Source organism: Papaver somniferum, chromosome 10 (genome assembly GCF_003573695.1).
Source record: "Papaver somniferum cultivar HN1 chromosome 10, ASM357369v1, whole genome shotgun sequence".
Taxonomy (NCBI): domain Eukaryota; kingdom Viridiplantae; phylum Streptophyta; class Magnoliopsida; order Ranunculales; family Papaveraceae; genus Papaver; species Papaver somniferum.
This window is the reverse complement of record NC_039367.1, coordinates 34,960,718-34,973,169: the sequence shown is the minus strand read 5'-3', so window position 1 is coordinate 34,973,169 and position 12,452 is coordinate 34,960,718. Positions and strand designations below refer to the sequence as shown.

At 34.3% G+C, this 12,452-nt stretch overlaps 1 protein-coding gene across 1 annotated transcript; it reads right to left on the bottom strand.

Moving 5' to 3' along the window:
* Positions 1–9,891: 9,891 nt before the first annotated feature.
* LOC113315522 (extracellular ribonuclease LE-like) lies at positions 9,892–10,724 on the bottom strand. Its single transcript, XM_026563790.1, has 3 exons — positions 10,469–10,724; positions 10,238–10,390; positions 9,892–10,092 (listed from the first exon to the last, which is right to left on the bottom strand). Exons 1-3 carry the CDS (start codon positions 10,574–10,576, stop codon positions 9,892–9,894), a joined length of 462 nt encoding a protein of 153 aa, XP_026419575.1. The 5' UTR covers positions 10,577–10,724.
* Positions 10,725–12,452: the final 1,728 nt, after the last annotated feature.

Below are 12,452 nucleotides of genomic sequence, written 5' to 3'. Positions count from 1 at the left end.
CAGAAGCGTCACTATAAGAAAACGTGGTTTAAGCGACCTAAATCTTAGCAAGAGCACAAAATTTTGGTCGTTTTAACAGTCAAGCAATCATGTATGCAACTATCGGAAATCTTGGCTGCTATTACCCTGTGTTCACTTATGGCAGCTAGTAAATAAATTTTTTGGTTGCTCCATCATTTTTCCCAGTCATCTATAGCGAGTAGAATAATAGGTTAGTGGCTTTTTACTTCAAGCTACCGTAGATCAGCAAATCAAAATATGTCTGGCTGGTAAAACCTGTCTCAGCAAACAAGTTATATGGATTGCCAATTCAGAAAAGAGAAAGTGAATGGCTTTATGTAAATATATATTATGGTTTCAAATAAACGCGAATTTTGTTATCGAATCAAGCAGCTTCTCCACAATCAATCCACTTCACCTTTATCTGATTATCTTAGACACGAGAATGAATCCTGGATATAATGGAGTTCCTCTGTTCAAAATTTGGTTAAAAAATGGATATACTTCTTTTCTTTATTTTTCTACTTTGTGCCAGATTTTGAGTTCATATGTCAGTCATGGAGAGAGTAGATGTAATATCTAGTTCAATGTTACCGATTAAACATTAAGTTGTATGCATCATAGCCACTAAGGAATGCTACAATTATACATCAATTCTGGAAGAGGCAATATCTCAAACACTAAGTATGCTTGAAAAAAATTCAACTAAGTAAGTTAATTGAAAATTTTAACACAAACTCAATATTGTCAACGATCAAAACAAGAATCCAAAAAGAATTAGAAATCGATGATATATACTGATGATCGATGATACTGATTTTTGTTGATCCAAATAGGTGATTTCAATAAAAAGTGAAATTTGCTTCAAGAAGCATTAAATGACCCACACAAGCAACATTTACCCTCATGTAGAGATACACCGAGACACAAAACTATAAATTAAAACATCACCAGCAAAATCTGCGGCAGTTCATAAAATTCTAAACTTCAACAAGAGCATAGAATTTCATCAACGTATATGCTTTTACAGTTGTACCAATGATTAAAAAAACCCTCATCATACCATCAATACTAATAAGTTTCTGGAAAATAAAATACTCATCTCTATTAACAATGACCAGGGAGGAAATTTTGCAACAATGGTACAATTTTCAAAGAAAAAAACAGGAAGTAAAATCCCACCCATTAATCTGAAAAAAAAACAAACTAAAAACACCAATTCAATATTCAATGGGGAACAGTATGCCAACCATATAAAAACCTAGCTTTTGCCGATTTTGAATTGAAATGAGAAATCAAACAACTGATAATTAATCCACAAAATTACTTTTACAGAAATTAAGCAAATCAATGACAAGAAAATTCATTCGATTTCAATGACAATTAAAAGAATAAACATCTGGTAAAAGTCTAACAAAGACCTAAGCAAAGAAATTCATACACAAGAAATACTCAATAATTTTCTTCCTTTCATAAAGGCAATATGGGCTTTCTGTTAGTCTGTTAGATCGAATCGAGACTCAAGAGAAACTTCTTCATAAATACGGTTATGGAATTGGTGTTAGTGATGAAGATTTAGTGGAGGATTTGGTGAGTTTTTTTTTTTTTTTTGAGATGGATAATGCAAGCGGTGGCGAAGAGAAATTTGGGCGTGATATCTGGGAATTGGGCTTTAGGATCTTTCCATATACCTATTTATTAGAAAGATAGAAATTGGAGGGGAAAATAAACATTTGGAGGGAAACATGGAGACAAAATTCAAAATTGTATGTAAAAGTGCTCTACAATTCCCACCTAGAAATTTAGCCTAAGATTCTTTAACAATGGTCGCGCATGTGATGTTTTGTGGCTGAGATTGAATTTTTTTTTGACAACAAGGTGGCGACCCATGTGATGTTTCATGTTTGCATAAGGTGTGGGTTTATATTGGTGGAAATAAATATCATACGGATCCTCCTACGTGCGAATTAGGTGATGATCTTTTTGGGTGAGCATTAGTCCCAATTTTAACCACAAATATGTAAACTTTAACCGGGGCTGTCAATGGATAATGAGTATTGGATATCAATTGCTCCGTTAGGATATTATGCGAAATTTCGGATAACGGATGTCGATACAGATGTCTTATCGGATATTCTTAGTTTAATGAAATAGATACATAAAAGGCATTATCCTAAAAGATAATATCCGTTAGAGAATGCATATGCAGATCTTTTAAATTTTATTTGAATAATATATTTAATTGTTAACGTGGTAGTTTATGAAGACGTGGAAATATCTCGGTAGGCTAACTTGGTCATTTTCACAATTACCTGAATGTTTGTTGTGCCTTTTCTGGCAAGGGTGATTTGGTCATTTTTGAAGTAACCGATTATTTGTTGCACATATCTTGCAAAGGTAATTTGGTCATTTTCGAAAACGTCTGATTATTTTTTTCACATTATTCGGCAAGGGTAATTTGATCATTTTCACAATCACCGAACTATTTATTGCACATATTCCGGCAAGTGTAATTTGGTCATTTTCGAAGTCACCGAATTATTTGTTGTGTCCAGCAAGGGTATAATAGTCATTTTTAAATAAATGACTGGCGAAGGGTGAAATGGTCATTCTATAGGTTTTCCTTGGGACTTATGATGAAGACAGGCTCAAATTTGACGAATGAGGAGGGATTGATTCTATCCGATCGAGCTAGAAAGAGTTTATCCGTCCAGGCATGGCGTGACCTGTTCCTCATGAGTGATTCCAGTGGAAGTCCGGTTTGCATTAACTATATAAACCCAAGTAATCAAAGAAAAACCAAGTGAGCTAGAGTGATATATTGGATAGAAATTAATAGATAATAAGTGAAATTGACCAAAGTCAACTAACATTAAGTTAAAATTATAAATAACTGGAAAAAACGATGAAAAATGATTGAAAATGACCGATGCGACCAAAATCGGAAAGATAGACGAGTAACAAAGAAAATCAAGTGAAGTCGAGTATTATTTGATTAGATTAGTATATTAGAAATGAAATTGACTAAGGTTAATGGATATTCGGTTAAAATGATGGATACCAAGAGAAAACGATAGAATTTGAGAGAAATTGAGTGAGACGACCGACATACGGAAAAATTGACGGGTAACAAACTAAACTAAGTAAACCAGATGGAAATCCGACTGAATTAATAGGTAAATACGAGTTCAAATTTAGTGAGCTGGAAGAAATTGAAAAAACAACCTTTTTAAATTAAGACGATTGCGTCAAATTAAACAAGTGTAACCAAAATTCGATACTTCAATTGTAAATTTAAAATTTGATAGTTGAACTTAAGGAATTCGGATAAAATTGAAGGTATATGAATCTTAATTTGTAAATAAAATTTTGAGTTTCAATTTCTCTGCACAAAGTTTGTGACGTCAGAAGGCTGTTTTTTCATCCTATATAAGGCCTCCCATTGGACGGCAGAAAATCGTTAGGATTCTGTATAGGAAATTTGGACGGTGAATAATGCATAGTCATATGAATATATAGTGTAATTTTTTGGGAAGCGGATATTTAATTTCGGGTTTTCATAAGGATTAAGCGCACAAAATTGAGACCGAACAAATAGAACTAAGCGCACAAAATTGACCGATATCGAGTCTTTCATAAGTTTCAGAAAAAAATTCTCTGAAACCTTAAACAAATCATTTATTGGCAACTTCGAGAAAGAAAGTGGCTCCGAGTTCGAAACCTGGGAGGGAGTGGACTACTATAAGTCAGAAACTTTGTAAGAACGATGAATCCACCCATTTACAAGTAAGATTCCATCGAAAAATTCTCTGAAACCTTAAACAAACCATTTTATGGCAACTTCGAGAAAGAAAGTGGCTCCGAGTTCGAAACCTGGGAGGGAGTGGACTACTATAAGTCAGAAACTTTGTAAGAACGGTGAATCCACCCATTTACAAGTAAGATTCGATCGAAAATTAGATGAAACCTTAAACAAACCATTTTCTGGCAACTTCGAGAAAGAAACTAGCCTTGAGATCTAATTCATTCCACTAGTACTCAATTTCTCACCAACATTGCTAAATCATGCTTATCTTGACTAATTATCCATGAACTCACTCCAAGTTAACTTAGTTTTACTGGTTGCTCGCCTGATTCCATCTAATTCATTTCACTAGTACTCAGTTTCCCACCAACATTGCTAAATCATGCTTATCGACTAATTATCCACGAACTCACTTTTACTAGTTTGTTTGTCGTTATACCGAATTTGAAGTTCAAATCGATGTTGAGCTTCATATTTATCGATTTCGATGATGTGTCATGCTAAGTTTGAAGTCAGAATCCTCTCATATCTTCGTGGTTCATGGATTTTATGCCATTATACCGAATTTGAAGTTAGAATTGACATCGAGCTTCATAATTATCGATTTTGATGATGTATCATCCTATGCTTGAAGTCAGAACCCTCTCAGAGCTTCTTGGTTCATAGTTTGTAAGTCGGTATACCGAATTCGAAGTTCGAATCGACACTGAGCTTCATATTTATCAATTTCGATGATGCATCGTGATAAGTTTGAAGTCAGAATCCTTTCAGAGCTTCTTGGTTCATGGTTTGTATGTCGTTATACCACATTTGAATTTGGAATCAATACTGAGCTTCATATTTATCGATTTCGATGATGTATCATGCTAAGTTTGAAGTCAAAACCCTCCGGAGCTTCTTGGTTCGCATTTTGTATGTTTTTATACAAAATTTGAAGTTCCAATCAACACTGAGCTTCATATTTTTCAATTTTGATGATGTATCCAGCCAAGTTTGAAGTCAGAACCATCCTGAATTTCTTGGTCCATCTCTAGTAATCTTATAACCTGTGCTTACCAGTGTGAACTAAAACTACTTCATTACCTGTATGACTTGTCAAAATTACTTCATGACCTATGTGACTAGTCGAAATTCAAACCGGAAGCACTAAGATAAAACACAAAAACACAAAGAAACACACCAATTATCGAATTCATTTTTCATTTTCCCGATTCATTCTTATACATTTTTTGGAGTTTTTTTATAAAAGAATGTCGATAACAATGTCCTAAATTTATTAATATTTTTTTTGGATTTTTTTCATGTCGAAGATTGATAATTAAACCGAAAACATGAGTTCGGATTAACACAAAGAGAAAGCACAAATAAAACATACTTTCCTTGATCCGTATGACACTCTTAACATAAATCTATACCGTCCAAATATTTTCATAATCCGTATGACCCCATTCTACCACTTCTTAGCCCTTCAAATTCTTTTAGATAAAACGATTTTTTTTTCTCTCACCTATCTTCATTCACTCACTTTTCTCTCGTCTCTCATCTTCCCCTCTCTCAGAAGAAAAAAAACCCTAACTCAAATTCTACATCTGAACAAACGAAACCAAATCTCACATCGATTAATTGATGATGAATGGATTGGAAATGAAAATTGAGATGCAGTCGCTGCTATCGTAGATAGGTGAAGAAATTCATGGGTTCTAGTGAACATCCTAAATCTATCTCTCTTCCTCCTTTCTCTATCCCATCTCCATTTCCTCTTATCCTGCATCTTTTGCTAAACTAGATCCCGTTTCTCACACTAACAACTCACCCACCTACATGTCTTTCTCTCTCTTTCAACCAAACCAGTAACACAAAATCACTCTTTTTAACTCTCTTCAAACTTCGGTATCATCAAGAAAATATGATTTGTTGTTATTTCGATGTTTACTGAGATCCATCTTTATTTGATGTTAAATAGTTAAACTTGTAACTGATTTTAACTCCAATGATGATCTGAGGAGTTTAGAATTTTGAAGATTGTTTTTTTCCTCCCTTTTCAGCTAAGGATTTGTTTTTCAGCTAGGGATTTGTTTCAAAAATTTTGATGGGTAATTCGTTTTTCGAGATTAGGTTGAAATTTTAGGGGTTTATTTGATTTTAATTGGTTTTGGTTTTTGATTGAGTTGAAATTAGGGATTTCTCGTATCTGATTTGGTTGTAAACTGTGGAAATTACAGCGAGAATGGTGATATGCTAGTGTTGTTGGTTTGATAATCAGATCGGATTGACAGTGTTGATGCTGGTGATGTGGCTTTGTAATAAAAGGGAAGGACCAGATGGGTAATTACAGATTTCAAGCTTTTGCCATTGAAATACAAGGAAGAATCTGTGGGTCGATCTGCTTGTGCTGGTACTGAATGTGAGAATACAGGAAGATCGAAATGATATGGATTTATAAGTATTTTTTTCATCTTCTGTTGTGGGTTTATGTTACTTATTCATAATCTTGATCAATACTGATACTTGCGCTTGATTTTATGGTTATTAGGTTACTTTTAGTGATCCTGAAGTAACTAGGGCTTGTTTGGATCCAAGTATTGTTATTGATGGTAGGAGAGCTAATTGCAATTTGGCTTCGCAGCCGGCCTCAGCAATCTCTACAGCCAGTCGGTATAATTCTTCAAGACCCTTGTTATGATTTTTGTTTTTCTTAATTTTCAGTTTCAATTCCCTTGGAAATGACTTATTACCCTTGAGTTTGGGTGATTTATTGTTTTGTTTCTTGTACTGATTATGATTGTTTTTTTTTTTCATTCTTCTTCTGTCTAGGATTAGGGATGAAATTGTTGTTGCAGGAATGGGTGCGTATGAATGACTGAATGTGTATGTTTTCGATTATGATTTGTCCCATGATATTGCAAGAGACAGTGAACTGTGATCTGAGATGGAGTAATGGTGGTAATGGTCTCAAACAATGACCATAAAGAGAGGTTGAGATTCAGAATTGGCAAGATGGAGCTGTGAATGGATTATGTAGATGTGTGCAGTAAGTTGAAGATGTATCTGTTTCCTTCTATTTTACATCTTATAGGCTGATGAGGTATCAAATTCAGGCATCTGTACAACGTAGAATCCGACTAAGTATTGCAGATGAGGTATCAATTTAGTAACTTTAGGATTTACAATAACCTAATATGCCAGATGCTTTCATCTTAAATTTTCTTTTTGTTTTGGTTTCAGTTGTAAAAAAAGATGATGATGGTGAATTTCAAAAGGAACATTGTTCATGATTTTGGTAGGCCATGTAAGCTATTTACCAAATTAATAAAATTTTGTGCTATAAGCTCGTTAAACGAACCTAAAGCATTAACATTGTGTTTAATTTCTTTCAGGAAAATGAGCAGAGTGCCCTCTTTGCTACGATGGTTTTGCATATCTGCTACAAAGAGAATTATTACTGCAAAAGACCATTCTTCAGTTCAGCTTAACATTGGTCATATTGATGACAGTGGTATCTATACTAGACATTTATCCACTTTTACCCTTAGTGGTTTCGTTCGTTGCCCAGGTAATTTTTGTCATTGTGCTGTTAATTTTAATTGGGTTACTCTTTATTAGGATTTTAGCTAGCTAGTTATGGAGAATTTTTGAATGTGCATTGTGAGGTTTGATGGCTTTATAGATGAGAATCCACACCTGTAATAATTATTTATAGTTGCAAGTGATCAGGCTTTTCTTCGCTTGTTATAATCTAGGGAAACAGAGAACAAAGTAGTGGACTGTTGCTGAGACATATGGTTTCTGATGAAGCTCTGGTGATGCTATACCTGAGAAACCAGCAGAAGAAAACAAGTGTTGCTGCCATGGTTTGTGTGAGATGGTTAAGTCAATGAAGTAGCTGGAGGCTGAAATTGCACAGCTGAATCATGTGGTAACTTATTGTAATTTGATAAAGTAATGTGCATTTTGCTTTTGCAGATCAAAATTATCTCAACCAGTTATTTGAACTTTCATATTACAGGTCCTCCAATGAGAGGAGGACACCCAGTGCACCAAAATGATGTTGAAGTTAGGGAGGACAAGATTCAGAAAATGGAGTCACTGGTTGTTGGTGGTTTGATACCTTATGATACCTACTTAGTCATACTTACTTTTTGATCTTGTAGGTTTCAGGACTTTTATGAAGAAGGGGAGAGAGAACTGCTAATGACTAAAGTATCTGAACTGCGCGATCAGGCCTTTCTTCATTTTAGTCTCACAATTTTGGTGTTCGCTTAATAATTTATTCGTTACTCGGTTATATACTAAAACTTTTTTACAGCTACTTTAAAATGTTATTGTGCCACCACCCATCAGTTAGTTTATGTTTTTGCAAACATCTTATATGTTTCAATTCATCCATGTATTATATGATTGGATCTCTTGATTAATCCTTTACCATGGCACATGTTTCCACAGGAGGATGTTGTCAGAGTGCATAATTCAAACCAGTTGGAGACAAATGCATAACTTACCAGGTCAGCTACTTTCTCGTCTTCCTTTCTACTCCATCTTTGTCATGCTTACCATTCCATTGTTTGCATGGAAATAAAAGAACTGCATTCTCAATTGAAGAACTTAAGATCTTTAAGAATCTATACATAGAAAGGATACTACACCTTCATAACGTTCCTTGCAGAACAAAGAGTTGTTTTACAGAAGGTAAATGTTTGTGTTATTGTTTAGGGTTTATTAGGAATACTACACATGGATGAGTTGTTTCCTTATCTGTGTCCGAGTCATTCCTGATCAGTATCTTATTTTCCTAGATGTTGGTCTTTCTTTGCCTATGGCAATCTGGAATGGAAGGTCGAATGTACCATCGAGCGATGTGTTAAACTTTGCAGTGAAACTACGCCGTGTTCTTCTTTGGGGGATTGATAACATCGAGTGATGTGTTAAACTTAGTAATCCAGCTAAGTATGAAATCTCAGCTTTGCCTTCTTCTTACTTGTTTATCGACAAAGTTTGTTTTCTATTTTGTTTGAACTTAAGCGTGTATTGTTTATCTGCAGAAATCATTCAGTTTTGATGGTTTGGATGGCAATATGAGCTCCTTTATGATGCTTCCTTTTAAATTTGGGGAGAGATTTTAAGATGTCAATGATGTGATCTTGATATAGGATGATTTAGAGCATTTCAATAAGAATAATAATTGGTTAGTTATCTGACTCTTGTCTCATTTTTTAGATGGTACACCTTGTTTACTGTTTGGATCTCCTCCAAATTATTAAAATATGCAGTTCTATGTGTATTCTTAAATATATCCACTATCTCCTGACTATAATTATGTGAATCACTTCCCTCATGCTACAGCCTAATCCCTCACGGTGCTTTTGATTCCCTTCCATGATGTTATTAGAGTATGAGTATTCCATCAAGATCCCAATGAGGAATGGTCAGAGAGGAACTTAAACACGAATGATGGCAGTATGAATCTCTTATTATGAGCTTGGTGCTACAAAGTCGAAGGAGTGTTCATCTTTTGTTTCAAAATTTAGGAAATTGTAATCATCATTTTTTAAAGAAATGATTAGTTTGTGTTTTGATCTTTTTGTTCGTGTAAAGATTGTCTTTTTTTAAAGAAATGATGTAAATTGATCTAGTGATATAATAAAACTTGATTCATTTTTTAATTTGGTTCATAATTTGTTTTAGTATCAATTTTAATTGTAATTTTCATTTTAATTTCAATTTGGGATTTATCTAAATCGAAATCGGTCAAATACTTCCGACAACAGAATAATAGATGTAGCGGGCAAAAAGTTTGGTAGTTCAAAAATGTAAGCAACCAAACTTCAGGTATTTTACTTGTTCTATTATGGTTGGTTTATCTGTGAAGTGATCGGCGTTTCACTTGCTGTATTTTGGTTGGTCTAGCTTTAAAGCGATCATTATTTTGCTTGTTCTAGGAAGGCCGGTCTAGCCATGAAGCAATTAATAAAAAAGACGCTATATGATAGTTGCTTGATTACTAAAGCGATTGCCTAGCTACTCTAGACTCGTAGAAATCCCACCTTTTGCAACTCGAGAGCGAGAGCCAAATTGAGTCGTTTTAAGGGTTAGAGCGACTCAATATGGGCTTTTCCAACCAAAAATGCCTGGTCGCTTAATTCAACTTTTCTTGTAGTGGATTGGTCTAGAATGGATTTTGAACACGTCCCGTGTCTATCCCATTCATGCCCCCAGAATTTTAGTCCGACGTTGTTTGGGCAGTCGATTACTGGACAATTCTTTTGCAACTTCTTCTCAATGTCTGAGATCTACACAAACACACATATGTATAAAACACTGACATTAGATTACCAGTTGCATATTCGCATGATCAAGGCTTTACAAGAATTACTGAGCTTTTATATTTGTGATGCGTAAAATTTACTTAGTTTCAGGGAAAGATGAATTACTTACAGAAGTTGGGTTGAAAGGATTTTCGGAATCACAGTAGGTAGGGTAAGTGCCATCTACGTAGTTAGGCCACAGCCCATGAATACCAAAATCTGATTTGATTTTTCCTGGTTTTGACGAACAACCTTGAACGGTATCTTGATGAGATCCAGGCCACTGTAACAAAATATCACAAAGAAAAATAAGATAACGGTTTAACGATCGGAGCATAATTAATGTATGGAAGACTTATACCTGTTGCACAAAGTAGAAGAAATCAAAATCCTGTTGAACAGATAAAACTCCAACATGCTGCACGAGAAAGATCTCGACAAGGAGGAGCAAAATGGCTGATGACTTCATTTTTGCTGGAGAAGACTTCGGGTTCTGCGGCTTCTGCCTTTGCTCCACTATTGTAAGAGCCGCCTTTTATAGGATAGAAAACGGAGAGATTTGAATGCCAATGAGGCAATGAGTATATCTGAGAGCAAATTTCTTGTTTTTTTACATTAATCAAAAATATTGTATGTGCAAGAAAAAATGTGTACTTTTGCACCCCTAAAAAATGTTGAAGCCTATATTTATAGAACTAGACACAAGGACATCCCAGCAATAAACGAGATTTAATGCTAGACACTATGCCATCCCAATAGTAATAAACGAAATTTACCTTAAATGTTTATTTTTCTTTTTTGATACTAACAGAAAAATCCATTAAGAATTTAATGAAAGAGTTATATATGTTTTATCTTTCATTAATTTTGCCAATAGGATGGCTGGAGGATTAGAGTACCAAATATATATTTTTTCTTGTTTTTTTTTCTTTTCCCGAAGCAATATTTCTTCGTGTTCATTTGATCATTTGACTTGTATATGTTGGGATATATGTTTTAAAATAATTCTTTTGTACATTAATATCAACAATTTGAGCTTGGCCCAGTGGTTAAGTATTTTGGACCTGGAGGGTTAGGTCTCAAGATCGAATCCTTGCTCCTACTGATTGTGTATATAAATACACGAATACCTCCTCCTGATTGTGCATATATATATATATATATATATATATCTTGAATTTGGAAAGTATTTTTTTGCATGATTTATTTGCCCGTTTTTTTACTGTTTCGAATGAAATTTTAACTGCAGCAATTAATCCAATTTATTTAATTTGCATTTACTGCCTGGTTATAAAAACAGTTTTGCGAACAGAAAGGAAACATAAGTTTTTACACCATTGTTTTCTAAGAATCAAGAGACCAAAAATACTGAGCAAGAATAGAGAGAGTAGAAGTGATCGATTTCTCATTGAAGAGAGTTTTTCTCGGCTGTTTTAACGTGGGGGCGTTATGATGGCGAAACAACTGCTTGCAAAAAATTCAAGACAGAGCCACGAAACGTCCTAAAAAGAGCGACCTGGTCGTGACTCAGCCGTCACTTTGTTTTGTGTTCTAATCTTTGTTTTGCAGGTGTGAAATCGGCAATTATTCCAACAATATACTTGTATGATTTCTTTTTTTTTGTCCTTTCGTAAGATGTATGTATTGAGCAAAAACTAAGCAAACCTACAATCTTGGGGAAGGCTTTCCCATTATATCACTGAACAAAACATGTACCAAAATATCTGGTGGAGTATTAATCCCCGCATTAGTAATTGTATCATTTGCAGCTTTCTTTGAAAGAACATCTGCCACAAAATTTCCTTCCCTATACAAAAATTTCCTTCCTTTTTTTAGTTTATGTCCGTACTCGTTGCTCTGGTTATGCGAATTATTTTTGCAGAGTCGGTACATTCAAAATTTTTGTGTTAGTAATGACCAATGGTATATTTGTCCCTTAAATACACAAACAATATGCTTCGAAAGAAAAAGAGAAAAAGAAAAAAAATACACAAACATTTTTGTGTCTATAACAATTTTGCTCTTTTATTATTGCTTTTTTTCTTTCCATCAGTCCCTCTAGAGTCTAGCATGAATAAAATCTTTAATGTGAAGATAAACTTAACAACTTTGTGCCACTATCAAGTAATTAACACCCACGACAATTGAATAAACTGGGACGAACGAAAGAAAGAGCCGATATGACTTTGACAAAACTATAGACTAATATAAAATTTGGAGTAAATATGTTTTGAGAAAACATGTAGTAGTATGTGTACAGATACTCATTTTTGTTTTTTTAATTACCCTGTACTTGCCTCCATAGACTTCCGATGGAATTGATTCACCCAACTACTTAGGGAATA